We start from the raw sequence: 16,058 nt of genomic DNA on the forward strand, positions 1-16,058 counted from the left end.
TGTCCTTTTTTGTATGCTGATCATTTTTTCCATTGTTTAGTTTTTTCAATAAAAATATCTATAAATGTAATCTTAATTATTGTTGACGTACGAAATTCCGTTAAAACAATATATAAATGATCATTTATTTTATTACAAAATAAATAAATAAAGTGTTACATCTTGTTATTATTTATTTGACTATTGATCATAAGGCATTTATTTCACAATGTCCTCTGTGCGTAAATGCACGTAAAATTACTTAAAATCGGGTTCCTTCTAAATGATATAATATAATAATTAGCTTAACAAATTAATTAGAATCATCTGATAGTAATCGTTGAAATTTTATGATGTCTATATAAATTTTCCCATTTAATATTATCATTTTATTGTTATTTTATTATTTACACGATATTATTTTGACTTGTATAAAGTTTCTGACAAAATTGATCGACCATATAATTATGGTTTATGGCCTAGACCCTTGGCCTTTCTAATTATTATTGGTGCTACGGGATTAACCAAAGTAATATGTTAATGATTTGACGATCAATGTCAACTGACAGATAAATGATCGTGTATTATACATAAATGGAAATTAGGCTTTGCTTCGATTCATTGCTGGGAAATATGGAATATTCATATAATTCGGATGTTTAGATATATCTAAACTATCATTACATAAAATTTTTTAATATTAACTAATTTATACCTTGATTTGATCAAAAATGTTTAGTGCATAGCAGATCAATTAAAAATCATTATGAACTTTCAATGCATTCCTATATTCGTCTTTCATTTGAGAAAAAATGACAATGCGATAATATACTAGCATTTTTTAATGGCTAACCTGAATAAGGATAGATTTTAGGTATATTCAATGGGTCCGTTCTTAGTTGAATGGTTGAGTTTGGACAAATATTACTAATATAAGTATAGACGGATTTTTTTTGATATTGATAATCAGTCCTTATCATGTTACTAATAAATAATAAATAATCAATTTATTTATTCATTTTTTTTTTTGAAAAAAATCATTTTCATTACGTTCTTAAATGAAATTTCGTCATAATATTTTACAATGTCTTTAGATACCCTTAGAAACGAGATCCTTTCAAACTCTGACGAGGATCGAGTTCAAGTCAATCAAAGAGATTTAATTGATAAGATTTTAGCTCGGTAAATCGTTAACTCTTACGTAATATGATGACATCATTATTTCCTGTTTTGCTAAAAAAAAAATACCTTTTTAGATACTCTTGTAAATTTGTAATATTCCGAGAATTAATGCAAAATTCTGGTAAAATATTTATTCTTTATATATTTGTTCGTAATTTAACAAAAAAAAAAATTAATTATTTTCGTTTACGTACTTTAATAAAGATGATGCGGAATCATCAAGTGCTAAAATTATGTTTAAAACCAATGGCAATAAAATTACAAGAATAATATTTAAAAATAATGGATTCGCTTTTAGACCTGAAGATTGGGAGCGTTTAGTGAGAATTGCTGAAGGAAATCCTGATGAACAAAAAGTAGAAAAAAAGATTTTCATATCAATTTTTTTTTAATTAAATCATATTTATCATTTTTATTGATAAAATTTCCTTTTTATGACATTAATAGATAGGAGCTTTTGGCGTAGGATTTTATTCATTGTTTGCTGTTACAGAAAATCCATTGTAAGTATTTTATTATTCTCTTTTACTCACCGTGAACTATTTAATAAATAATAATAACGTTAATATTTAATAGTGTTACTTCTGGCGGACAAGGCATGGCTTTCTATTGGCGTGGAAAACAAATATACACGAAACGAGGACCAAGGAACGATGATGATGACAAAGGTTGGACAACATTTTTGATGGACACTAGGGAACCCTTAATGGTAAATATTGCTTAAACATAATTAAAAATAATCATATATACAGTATATCATGATATTTATCCCCTTTTTTATCGTTAATTAGATACCAAATATTGAAGAACTCTCAAAGTTCTTGGTCAATTCATTGGTAAGTTAGTTAAATAATATCGCTAACTATTATTATTTAATCTTATTAATATTATATTTCTTCCATAACAATAATAGGGGTTTACGGATAACCTTAAAGAAATATCAATGTATATCGATGATAAACTGGTAACAAAAGTATCAAAGAAAATGCAAGATCCGGAATCAATTGATATTACATCTAGGTTTAATACATTTTCTTCAAAAAATATGTTTAATCTCACATCGGTAGAACTTAGATGTGTCCAACTAGACGTTGAAAGATTACTTCTACCAAAAAAAATAAATATAAAACATCTTCGCTCAGATGAGTATAATATGGAGGAAGCTTCTGCAATATTTAGAATTGCCAAAGGAAGTTTGAACGTTAAGATTAGTAAAGAATTTTCCGCAAAAATGGGACGAATAACTAAGAAAAGTCCACCAAATAATACATCCATTCAAATGATTTTTACTGAATTCGATGAACGTAATACATCCAAAGATTATTATAATAATCTTTCTCCTATATTTGAAGATTTAATTTCATATCCTGAACAAGGAAAAATATATATTGGTTTCCCAACTAATCAAACAACCGGTTCTAGTTCTCACTTAGCAGCTCGTGTGATTCCTACTGTAAGTATATTTTAATTTATATATACCATGATTTATTAAATGTTAGCATTTATCTTAACATAATTATGCTCTTCTAGATGGAACGAGAGTTGATTGATTTTGCTGAACAAACATTAGCTGAATATAACATTGAAATGTTATGTCTAGGAGGAACATTGAGCAGAATTTTATACGAATATGAAATGGCTCAAATGTCGATCTTCTGTAATGAGACTATCAGTTCTGATATTGAAAAATATGAAGAATATGAAGAAACAAAACAGCCTAAAAAGCGTGCACCTGAGCCAAAAACGAAAAGATCGTTATATAAATGGCTTACAAAACGTTTCAAATTCAGCAATCACGCTAATTACACTTCGACCGTGCAATTAACATCTCCTCACCGTCAATTGTTAGAAAAATGGGCAGCACATGCGATAGCACACTTTACATACAATGCAAGTACTCCAAATGTACGAGTTTCCGAAATAGCAGAAAAACAATTTTTTAATTGTTTGGAACAGAACTTGCTTATTTTATCAACAAACGGTGTCCATCCAATAACTGATGTTCGCTTACCTAATCCAGAAATGGCAGGATTCATAAAGACAGTTCCACTTGTTCCAAAAAAATTGTTGGAACAATGTGAAAGTTTTTTTAATAAAGCCAAAGGTGCAAATCTTATAACAGAGTTAAGTTTTGAGGATGTTCTGGTTGAACTAAAAAGTCGAGCACTTTCTGAAGAAGAAATAATTAAACTTTTGAAATGGTGGATTTCTTATCTATCAAATGGAAATCCATATGACACGCGGCTTTTGAAATTTACACAAATCGGTGATAGTTCTCAAACTCTAAATACAATTAAATTTTATTTGAATCCACACAAAATTTCCTCAGATTTTGACATTCCATTTGAAGTAATACCATATAATATTTCTAAAAATTTCACTCAGCAAGAGCTTACGAATAGTTTGAAATGGAAAGAATTACCATTGGTTAATTGGGCAAACTTTATTGTCAATGATCCTGGATTAGAAACAGAACCTAAATTTGCTGAAAAAATTCATCATGTTTTGGCAAAAAATTTAGAAAGTATTCCACAACAAGATAAAGAAACTATTCGTCTATCATTTATTGCAAAAAGATGTATACCAACTAAATTTGGAATGAAATTTCCCAATAAATCTTATTTCGAAGATGTAAATCTATTTCCTAACTTGCCAACGATAAAATTTCAAAACTCAACGTCGGGTATTAAATATTTGATGGAACATTTTGGAGTTCGTAAGGTAATGATAATTCATTATGAATGATAATTTTAGAAAATTTTTTTTAAAACAATTAATTAAATTAATTATATAGGTTGTAGAATTAAAACTCATTCTTGAACGACTTGTCAATCAAGAAGATTGTAACTTTGTTGGAGTTGTAAAATATCTTGCTTCAATATATGATGAACTCAACGATAATGAAAAGAATATATTAAAAAATGAATCAATATGGCCTAAAGAAGATTTATTAGGTTTACCAACAACTAAAAAAATTCAACGTTTTATTGCCAGAGATTTATATGTACCTATAAGATCACTTCGTGAACTTGGTTTATCTATAATTGATTGGAATGCAGAATGGTCTAATAGCTCAAAAGGAGGTAATATAACTAACTATTATTTAATTTGTTTGTTTATCTTATCAAGTTATACATATTTAATTAATTAAAATTTATAGGAAAATTTTTAATTGAATTGGGTTTACAAGAATATCCCAAACTCGAAACAATTCTTAACCTGGCGGTACCTTCAAATGATCCTAAAATTCGAGAATTAGCTCTTAAATATTTTATTGATAATTATGATAAATATTCTGTACATTACAAACCCGATGAAATTAATATTGCATTTTTACCTTGTTCAAAATCCAATACTTACGCAAAACCTTCAGAGTGTTTTACTAATGATAGATGTATGATAATGAATTTCAAAGTTGTACGTGAAGATTTACGTTCTAAAGCAGAAAAATTTGGTATTCAACAACATCCCAATCATGATAAACTCGTAAAGAGGTTAACTGAGAATCCACCACAAGGTGAAAATAACGCAATGAAAGTTTTTGAATATTTGTATTCACGACAACACGACTTTACCAATGCTGATTGGAATATTCTTAACAATTCCGAATTTATTCCAATAAAAAATGAGAACATACATATAAAACCACGTGATTGTTTCTTTAAACTTAAGGATGAAAAGTAAGTACTCTTCAAATATAACTCTTTTTTTAATAAAAATTTTATAGATACTTTAACAACAATTATTATTAATTATTATTTAGATTGAATGATTTTTTTCTCTGTGTTGATTTTGGAACAAAGGCCAATGAATTTCTGTCCAAATGTGGTGTTAAAAAGCAAACTTCTAATGATTTTGCCGAAATAAAAGTTGATCCATCACATAAATTATGGAAGTTATATGTAGAAAAATATCCAGTCATCCTAGAAAACATTAATCCAAACCTTGAAAAAATTCTCAACTTGGCAGCTCCTCCTACCGATCTTAAATTACGTACAATGGCTCTTAAATATTTTATTGACAACTTTGATAGAAAATACGTTGGAGTTTACAATCCAGGGATGGTCAATATTGCATTTTTACCTTGCTCAAATTCCAATGCTTATGCAAGGCCTTTGGATTGCTTTATTAATGATGAATGTATGATAATGAATTTCCAAATTATACGTAAAGATTTACGTTCTAAAGCAGAAAAATTTGGTATCCAACAAAATCCTGATTATACAAAACTCACAGAAAAGTTAATTAAGAACCCACCACAAAATAAAAATGAGGCAAAAAAAGTTTTTGAATATTTGAATAAATTTAATCATAATTGGAATACACTTATAAATTCTCAATTTATTCCAATTCAAGATGAAAATAGTCCAAACAACAAATATATCAAACCAAATGACTGTTTCTTTAAACTTAAAGATGATAGGTGTGTACTTTTTAAATATAAATATTTTTTTAACGAAAGTTACATGTTTTTTAAAAATTAAATATATATTTCTTCTTTTTTTTTTTAGCTTGAATGAATTCTTTCTCTGTGTTGATTTTGGTACAAAGGCCAATAGATTCTTAGCTAAATGTGGCGTTAGAGAACCATCATCATATGATTTTGCCGAATTATCAGTTGATCCATCACATAAATTGTGGAATTTATATGTGGAAAAATATCAGGTCATCCTAGAAAAAATTAATCCAAATCTCGAAAACATTCTGGAACTGGCAGCCCCTCCCATTAATCCTAAATTACGTGCAATGGCTCTTAAATATTTTATTGACAACTTTAAAAAAAAATACGCTAGATATTATAAACCAGAAGTAATCAATATTACATTTTTACCTTGCTCAAATTCTGATACTTGTGCAAAGCCTTCGGATTGCTTTATTAATGATGAATGTAAGATAATGGGATTCAAAATTATACGTGAAGATTTACGTTCTAAAGCAGTGGATTTTGGTATTCATCAAAATCCTAATAGTGCAAAACTTATAGCGAGGTTAACTGAGAATCCACCAAAAAGTGATGATGTGGCAAAAAAAGTTTTTGAATATTTGAATACACAACAAAAAGATTTTGTTAATTCTGATTGGAAGAAGCTTGAAAATTTTAAATTTATTCCGATTCAATATGAAAGTCAACCTAACAAACTTTTTAATCCACGTGAATGCTTCTTTAAACTCAAAGAAGAAAGGTATGTACTTTTTGAAATTTTTTTTAATAAATATCTTTTGTTTTTTTAAAGAAAAATATATTCCTTTTTTTTTAGCTTAAATAATTTCTTTCCATGTGTTGATCTTGGTACAAAGGCCAATGAATTTTTGGCTAAATGTGGCGTTGGAGAACCATCATCATATGATTTTGCCGAAATATCGGTTGATCCATCACATGAATTGTGGAAGTTATATGTAGAAAATTACCCAGTCATCCTAGAAAAAATTAATCCAAATCTCGAAAAAATTCTCAAACTGGCAACTCCTCCTACCAATCCTAAATTACATGCAATGGCTCTTAAATATTTTGTTGACAACTTTGATAAAAAATATGTTAAAGATTATAAACCAGAAAATATTGATATTGCATTTTTACCTTGCTCAAATTCTAATTCTTATGCAAAGCATTCAGAATGTTTTATTAATGATGAATGCAAGATAATGGGATTCAATATTATACGTCAAGATTTACGTTCTAAGGCAGGAGATTTTAGTGTTTGTCAAAATCCTAATCGTGTAAAAGTCATAAATAAGTTAATTGAGAATCCTCCAAAAAATGTAAATGTGGCAAAAAAAGTTTTTGAATATTTGAATACACAACAAAAGGGTTTTATTGATTCTGATTGGAAGATGCTTAAAGATTTAGAATTTATTCCAATTCAACAACACAAATTTATTCCAATTCAACAATACAAACTTATTAAACCACGTGACTGTTTCCTTAAACTCAAAGAAGAAAGGTATGTACTTTTTAAAAAAATTTTTTTTTAATGAATATCTTTTATTTTATTTATTTTTTTTTTAAAGAAAAAATATTTCCCTTTTTTTTAGCTTGAATAGTTTCTTTACATGTGTAGATTTTGGTATAAAGGCCAATGAATTTTTGGCTAAATGTGGCGTTAGAGAACCATCTTCATATGATTTTGACAAAATATCAGTTGGTCCAACACATAAATTGTGGAATTTATATGTAGAAAAATATCCGATCATACTAGAAAAAATTAATCCAAATCTCGAAAAAATTCTCAACCTGGCATCTCCTCCTACCAATTCTAAATTTCGTGTAACGGCAATTAAATATTTTATTGACAACTTTGATAAAAAATATGCTAAAGTTTATAAACCAGAACAAATCAATATTGCATTTATACCTTGCTCAAATTTCGATGCTTGTACAAAGCCCTCGGATTGCTTTACTAATTATAGATGCATGATAATGAATTTTAAAATTATACATGAAGATTTACGTTCTAAAGCGGGAAAACTTGGTGTTCGTCAAAATCCTAATCGTGTAAAACTCATAAATAGATTAGTTGAGAGCCCACCAAGTAATGCGAATGTGGCAAAAGAAGTTTTTGATTATTTGAATACACAACAAGAAAGTTTTACTGATTCCGATTGGAAGAAGCTTGAAAATGTCAAATTTATTCCGATTCAATCTGCTAACAAACTTGTTAGACCACGTGACTGTTTTCTCAAACTCAAAGAGGGAAGGTATGTACTTTTTGAACACAAATATTTTTAATGAATATCTTTTTTTTAATAGAAAAATATTTTCTTTTTTTTTATAGTTTGGATAATTTCTTTCTATGGGTTGATTTTGGTACAAAGGCCAATGAATTTTTAGCCAAATGTGGCGTTAGAAAGCCATCTCCGTATGATTTTTCCAAAATAACAGTTGATCCATCACATAAATTGTGGAATTTATATTTAGAAAATTATTTGAAAATTTTAACAAAAATTAATCCCAACCTTGAAACAATTCTTAACCTGGCAGCAAATCCAATTTATCCTAAAATCCGGGAGTTATCTTTCAAATATTTTGTTGATAATTTTTATAGTAAATATTCAAAATTTTATGACCCAGAAGAAATTGATGTTGCATTTTTACCTTGCTCAAATTCTAATTCTTATGCAAAACATTCGGAATGTTTTATTAATGATAAATGCAAGTCAATTGGATTCAAAATTATACGTGAAGATTTACGTTCTAAAGCAAGAGATTTTGGTGTTCGTCAAAATCCCAATCGTGTAGAACTCATAAATGGGTTAACTGAGAACCCACCAAAAAATGCAAATATGGCAAAAGAAGTTTTTGAATATTTGAATACACAGCAAGAAGGTTTTACTGATTCTGATTGGAAGAAGCTTAAAGATTTTGAATTTATTCCAATTCAACCTAACAAACTCGTTAAATCACGTGACTGTTTTCTTAAACTCAAAGAAGAAAGGTATGTACTTTTCGAACACAAATATTTTTAATGAATATCATTTTTCTTAATAGAATTTTTTTTTTTTTTTTTTTTAGTTTGAATAATTTCTTTCCATGTGTTGATTTTGGTACAAAGGCCAATGAATTTTTAGCCAAATGTGGTGTTAAAAAACCATCCTCGTATGATTTTTCCAAAATATCAATTGATTCATCACATAAATTATGGAGTTTATATTTAGAAAATTATTTGAAGATTTTAACAAAAATTAATCCCAACCTCAAAACAATTCTCAACCTGGCAGCAAAATCAAATTATCCTAAAATTCGGGAGTTAGCTTTCAAATATTTTGTTGATAATTTTTATAGTAAATATTCAAAGTTTTATAAACCAGAAGAAATTGATGTTGCATTTTTACCTTGCTCAAATTCTATTTCTTATGCAAAACATTCGGAATGCTTTATTAATGACAAATGTAAGTCAATTGGATTCAAAATTATACGTGAAGATTTACGTTCTAAAGCAGGAGATTTTGGTGTTCGTCAAAATCCTAATCGTGAAGAACTCATAAATGGGTTAACTGAGAACCCACCAAAAAATAAAAATAAGGCCAAAGAAGTTTTTGAGTATTTGAATACACAACAAGAAGGTTTTACTGATTCTGATTGGAAAAAGCTTAAAGATTTCGAATTTATTCCAATTCATAAAAAAAATATTGATGTCGACCTTATCAAACCACGTGACTGTTACCTTAAATTTAAAGATAAAAGGCAAGTACCTTAATATATTTTTTTACCTAATTATATATATATAAATTTTATTCATCTACTTATTTATTTACTTATTAGATTGAATGATTTCCTTCCGTGTATTGATTTTGGAACAAATGCTAATAAATTTTTGACTAAATGTGGTGTTAATTCCGACTTATTATTTGAAGACGCTCACCGATTGCTGTTTAAATCATCACGTGAATTGTGGGATATGTGTAAAAAAAATACTAAAAAGTATTTACATGTTTTGGAAAAAATTAAGGAAGTTGATAATAAGTTTCCAGAAAAAAATTTAAACAAAGATGATGTTCTAATTGCTATTAAAACTGATAGTGAAGGAAATAACAGTTATTGTTTAGCAACAGTAAAAGAAATTTACATAAATGATGATAAAGTATATCATAAAAATCTTAATCCATTTACACCACCTGACAACTTGCGAGATTTTTATAAGGTTTATGTGTTTAAATTATTTACTCATATATTTTTTTTTTTTTTTTTTATTGTTCTTAATTTTTTATTCATTTTTATTCATTTTTTTTTTAGAAACTTGGATGTAGTTCGTTGCATGAATCTGTGACAAAATCCGTGGTTCCATATGGTCCTATTCAAAAAACAAAGTATTCACGACAATTACAAAGAATAATTAGAGAACGAGCGAGCTTATTCTACTTAAATCATTCTGAAGAACACATTAGAAAAGATGAAAAATGGCTTCAAAAGCTAAAAGTTAGAGAGATCGAATATATGGAAACGAGTTATAAGTTAGGTTCCATTACAAAGAACGAAAGAAATGATATTACTACCAATATTTCTCAGAAAAGCACGATTTCATGGATTCTTTATGTGACACCTAATTCTAATCTAATTGATATTTCACAACAATTAGTCAATCATATTTTCACATCACATTATCAGAATATTCCTTATTTTAACGCGATTTTAACAGCACCTTTATCAAACCTAATAAATATGGGAATAATTCATCCAAAATTACAAAACGATCAACCACCACAAAGTACATCAAATACATTTTCATCAAAACGTAATGAAAATATTTCTTCTGAGAATACACGAGATTTACGAAACTTTTTACAAGTTACCATAAAATCTCGCTATTCTAATTCAGAAAGTAATATTAATAGTATTAAAACTTGTATCGACGAAAATAAAATAAATTACTGTGAAACTATGCCTGGTAATAAGCAACATATAATTTTAAATAAGTTTACTATGAAATTTTTTTTAACTTGACTTATTAATTTTAGGTTATTCAATGCACTGTGTTGGAAATTTACAAAAGATTGAACTTTACGTCTCTACTGACGTCGATCAATCAGAAATCTTGTCTCAATCACGTATTGCCCCATTGAGCCAATTCATATATATGTTAAAAGATATAGCGGACGTTTTTAAAGTTACACCAAAAGCTATTCACATATTTTATGATAATAGCGTAAACTCAATTGCATTTAATCGTGATGGAGCGTTATTTTTTAATTTAAAATTTTATCTTGAATTACACGAACAAAAATGTAAAACTAAACCAACGATTGACGCTATGACTTATTGGTTCACGATATATTGTCATGTATTGGCACATAACTTTATTCAACTTCATAATTCCGAATTTGAAGTGAGTGTAAAAAAAAATTTATTTTTTTTATTTTTTTTAATATAATATTCCGTTTTAATATATATATATATATATTTTTCAATAGTTTTATTATTCGTCATTCGCACAAACTTATATGCCGGACTTCATTGAATTAACGAAAAAACGTGAAATCAAATCCAAAACTTTTAACATTGAAATCTTTTGGAAAAATTTTAACCGAATTTTAAACCGAAATTAAAAGCAAAATCGAGTGTTAAGTTATTTACACAATAAATATTCCAACAAATGTATCAAAATTTTTCGAATTTCCATATTTTTCTTTTTAGCTTATTATTTTAATGATTTTGTAGTTTTTATATTAAATATTGTTATAGTTATATATAAATATTTTCTAAATATTTTATTTTCCATTAAAATGTATATTTTACTTTTTTTTTATTTTGCTTTTATTTGATTGAATAAATATTCATATAAGTAACAATTGATAATTTGGTTACTGAAATTTTTCTGATGGTATTTGAATTGTAGTATTTTTATATAAAGCTGTAAATAAATATCATCCTAAAATTTATTGTTTTTCACGTATATGTGTATTGGCGTCAGTGAACTTATGGAAAGCCGCCATGGTCAAAAGTGCGTAGCAAAACATAGCATGTACACGCTATGTTTTGCTACGCACTTTTGACCATGGCGGTTTTCCAAATAGCACGGTACTTTCCAAAGCAGCTGAATCAACTGTTAAATCAAAACAATTTTCTTTCACAACTAGTAGGTGATGTCGCAAGAAAAACCGTTATTACTATTAAAAATCATTCAAAACAAATTCATGATAAACATAGTGTATACTTTTACTCTGGTACATCTGATTGGGGGATTCCCGGTCCGGTCTCAAATTGTGAAGGTTTGGTTTGGGGTACTCGTAAGACAGCTGGACCTGTATCTACAGGAACTGTAGGAGTTTTTGTGTATCATATCAAAGATCAAAATCAATCTTTAGCCTTTATGTGGAGCATCCCATTTGACTACAATATTTATAGTAATTGGTGGTCCATTATAGTTTATGATGGTTTTATTGAGGCTAATGATGGTAATAATTCTAATTCTGCTTACTAAATCTAAATTACCCAATATTTATTTTATATTATTGATTTAGATTTATATAGAGGGATGTACTACTGCTCACCCAATAAAGGAGACAGTAGTGGAGACAGTCAAACATATCAAGGAAACTTGAATTTTGGTTGGCGATACGAGGGATCAATGGGGCACTCTGGAACACCTATTATTGTGGTTGATATTTATAAAGATTGAAATACTGTAAACTGTATAATAGAAAATACAATAATTAATCTGTGAATTTTACAATAATCTTTTTATTTTTTTTAGCAATAAAGTTTGCTCTTTATTTTTTAATTTACTGTTATGTATGCGGGGTGCCATGCATCAAAGTAATAAAAAAGTTGATATAATGCGAAACCTCTCCTATTTACTATAGTAAAGATGAGCAAGTTAACGTAAAATTAAATGTAGGAGATGTTGTAGATGTATTAGAAGATATTACACCACTTGGAAATATATCTCAAGATGCTACTGATATGGTTACAAGAGTATCTTATGCACGAATTAAAGCAATAATTTTACATCAAAAAGGGTTTCGTTCACATTAGGTGTACTTTTCGAGGCGCAGCTGTTGCAATATGCCAAAGTTACTGTATATTAATTATATTGAGATTGGTGGTACATGTGTAGTTGTAAAGATTTTATTTTCTTCTCCCCGAAAACTGAGAAAATCGTCCACGTGATAAAAAATCATAGACATCGGCAGATCGGCTTCTACTGTTGTGGCGCAGTCTCCATGTTGACTATTTTTTTATTAACTGGTTATTTCTTTGGACTTTCTGAGTAGTAAGAGTTTCCGGATATCGGAGTTAATTTACATAATTTTTTAGGTTTAACTTAAAGAAATGAGTAGTAAATATAAATAATCAGTAAAAAAAGCAAACTGTGCATTTGTATTAACATAGGATAAAAGAAATGCAATGCGTGTATATAATTTTCAACTTGTTTTTTTTTTCATAGGAAATCTGAGATTGAAAAGTGATATAAGTAATAGTTTTCAAGATGACGTTAGTTAACAACATATTCAAATAGTCTCAGAAATTCTCGTTTTTGGAGTAGCAAAAGTTGAAATGGTAGAAGTTAAATACAACAAATTGCTCAAGTCAATAAACCATAGCGAACGAATAAAAGGCCAAAAGACGGAGTTGAAAAGTCGTATTTCTTTGTATAACTGCAACCATAAGTCTCATAAGTCTGTGATTGTATAATAACCCCTGCATCTAATAATTATAATACTGTAATAATGAACGTTCTCATGTCAAAGGTGCTCAATTACGTCATATGAATTTTGAGTAATGTCTGCAATTCTGTGTAACGTATATCACATTCATCATTTGTACTACGATATGTCCATCAAAAATAATTAATAAAGTCTAAAACTAACGTTAAACTTTAGGTAAGATGGCATCGAGAACACGTAAATGCAAAATTCAAAGTTTAATAAATGTCGGGAAAAACATTGCTGTTTATTGAATTACAACGGTTACAAAACTAGCGCGTTTAGATGTTTTGATTGATTGTTATAGAAGTTATTCGAATGATAGAGTAAATATGTGATATATGGTCAAAATTTAAAGAATCTTTTCAATTTTCTTGATTTTCTTTTATTAACATCAAATTTCATTATTTTTTTTTTTAACATAATATTAAACAATAGAACAATAAATAATGAAATAAAACCTTTAATGATAACTATTTAAAAAATCCTTACATTCTTTTAAAATTCGGCGCGAAGAAGTAAAGAATATACCGTATTATTATTTTTTGAATAAACTTTTTGTTTTTACATTAAAGACCAATTTCATCATTGATAAATTATTTTAAGAATGAAATTCTCATCTTTGGAACGTATTTATTATATAAATATTGATGATTTAACTTAATAGCAATACTTAATAATCACACCCAAACCAATTATTTGCTTAGTTACGAGATATTAATTTTTGTTAAATTAGTTTAAATACCATTTATTAATTTTTTGCGAAGTTAACAATTTTTTTTTTAATATATAAGTTACTGTGCCGCGTTTGATTCTTAACTTTACAGTTTAATACTTAATTAACTTTAAATACTATTAAGTGAGTGAATAATATTATGTATAAAGAAATTTAACAAATGAATTATTTTATTTTTTTATTATTTTTTTGAGTCAATAAATGTACTGTATATTCGAATCAATATTACAAAATATTTAATAAATCATTCTATATTTAAATGAATTTTTGTTAATTTAGTTTGTATTTTCAGATTTTATTACTCCTTTTATTTGTTTCATACTACTCACTTTTTTATTTTATACAACTCAGGTCAACGTGAAAAATTAAGTGAAGGTGACAAAAATGCACTTAATAAACTTTATCCCCAAAAAAAACATTTCGCTCTCAAAAGCAAGCGCTTGAACGAGAATGGGTAATTTAACAGTAGATAATGAGAGCGTTCTGATACTCAAAGAGAGAATAGAACGTTGTGAAGAGAAACTAATAAATTTATTACAACGTAGCAGCCCTAGACCCTAGTCAATGATTTTCGAATTTTCATATTCATGGGACGTTTGCAATATTACAAATATGGAATTATTGGATATCCAACTGTTTTTTATCGTATGTTGCCGAATTAAATAGATAATGACATGAGCCCTTCAGTGTCCTGTCCTACCTATAAAAGGGATAAAAATGAAACCTATCCATAGAAATCCATATTAATATTCATTTTTTCGTTTATTGAAAGAAATCTATCGGACGTTTAACCGAAAAACCATAGAGATGCATTTTTACTTACGGTGTGATTTATGAGATGTTTTATAACAGATAATACGGGTATAAAGATTTCCAATCTCATTAGCCATATGCAATGGATTACATTGTAATTGAATTAGGTTGAATTATTTTGATTGGGTGAATTCGTTGAGTTAGAATATTAGCCATTGTTCCTATCAAACAAAAAATATTCATATTGACATTTTTTCTTTTATTTGAAAAAAAAAAAGTTTTTAGATTAGTCAAATATTTTTTATCACAATCTTTTTTTTTTCATCAATTCAAAATTTTTTTTACTAGATTAAAATAAGAAAGTGATTTCCTTCTTAAGATTAATCACTTTTTTTAAGAATGAGAAATCAATTGTAAATAGTGATCTGCGAATTTTCGGATACATAATAAAAAAAAATTAAAAATAATTTTTACGAAAGAGAAAAAGGTAATCAAAAATGGAAAGGCGTTTCCTTTTTTTATTTTATGATTTTTTTGGATTTTTTTTTTCAACAAAAAAAAATCCAAAAAAAGTATAGTTTTGCTATACTTCTAACTTATATATATAATAATTTTGAGACTTTTCACCTAAATTTGGATTTTGGTTAGATTGAATCCAAAATCTAATCCATAAAAGTGCAAACTAACTAATCTATAAAAATGTACAAATTTTCATTTCGAGATATGAATTGCCAATGATCTAATGCATTCCAGGATATGATCATTATTATTATTTCGGCAAAAAAAATCTATCGAATTATTTGATAAGGAGGTTAATTATAAGGAGGTTAATAATTAAATAATTCCGATCTTCTCTTTTTTTGTTTAATTGATTTTTTACGATGAAACATTGAAACAGGTACTATTTTTTCAATAGTAAAATAAAACAATTCTTTATAAAGTTCATTATATGAATTTTATATTTATTTCAATAAATATAAATTGATTCAGTTCCCTTCTCTTGCTATGTTTGATCATCGAATCAATTTTTATGATCATACTGAAGTTACTATGTATGTCACAATAAGTAATACAATAAAATTATTTAAAATAATTAAAATTACGCCAAACTATTTTATCAAATACTATTATTTTAATCATTTTTTTTAATGAATCACTTTCAATTGTTCTTGAAAAAGAAAAGTAAAACAAACGACTTGGAATAATAAGTGATATTGCTCCTCTCTATACAATAATATATAAATATAAAGCAAAAAACTGAAATTTA

General features: G+C 27.4%; 2 protein-coding genes across 2 annotated transcripts; both read left to right on the top strand.

Moving 5' to 3' along the window:
* Positions 1 to 1,063: 1,063 nt before the first annotated feature.
* On the top strand, positions 1,064 to 11,202 carry OCT59_002255 (uncharacterized protein; the record flags this gene model as incomplete). The annotated part of the gene is made up of 20 exons (XM_066144373.1): positions 1,064 to 1,161; positions 1,236 to 1,282; positions 1,366 to 1,517; positions 1,609 to 1,664; positions 1,738 to 1,870; positions 1,953 to 1,997; positions 2,075 to 2,614; positions 2,692 to 3,882; positions 3,956 to 4,244; positions 4,322 to 4,841; positions 4,925 to 5,584; positions 5,673 to 6,344; positions 6,420 to 7,103; positions 7,195 to 7,857; positions 7,935 to 8,594; positions 8,672 to 9,199; positions 9,422 to 9,800; positions 9,893 to 10,544; positions 10,615 to 10,982; positions 11,068 to 11,202. 20 exons carry the CDS (start codon positions 1,064 to 1,066, stop codon positions 11,200 to 11,202), a joined length of 8,472 nt encoding a protein of 2,823 aa, XP_065995540.1.
* A 449-nt stretch (positions 11,203 to 11,651) lies between these two features.
* On the top strand, positions 11,652 to 12,275 carry OCT59_002256 (uncharacterized protein; the record flags this gene model as incomplete). Its single annotated transcript, XM_066144374.1, has 2 exons — positions 11,652 to 12,051; positions 12,118 to 12,275. 2 exons carry the CDS (start codon positions 11,652 to 11,654, stop codon positions 12,273 to 12,275), a joined length of 558 nt encoding a protein of 185 aa, XP_065995541.1.
* Positions 12,276 to 16,058: the final 3,783 nt, after the last annotated feature.

The sequence above is a fragment of the Rhizophagus irregularis genome, chromosome 10 (genome assembly GCF_026210795.1).
Source record: "Rhizophagus irregularis chromosome 10, complete sequence".
Taxonomy (NCBI): domain Eukaryota; kingdom Fungi; phylum Glomeromycota; class Glomeromycetes; order Glomerales; family Glomeraceae; genus Rhizophagus; species Rhizophagus irregularis.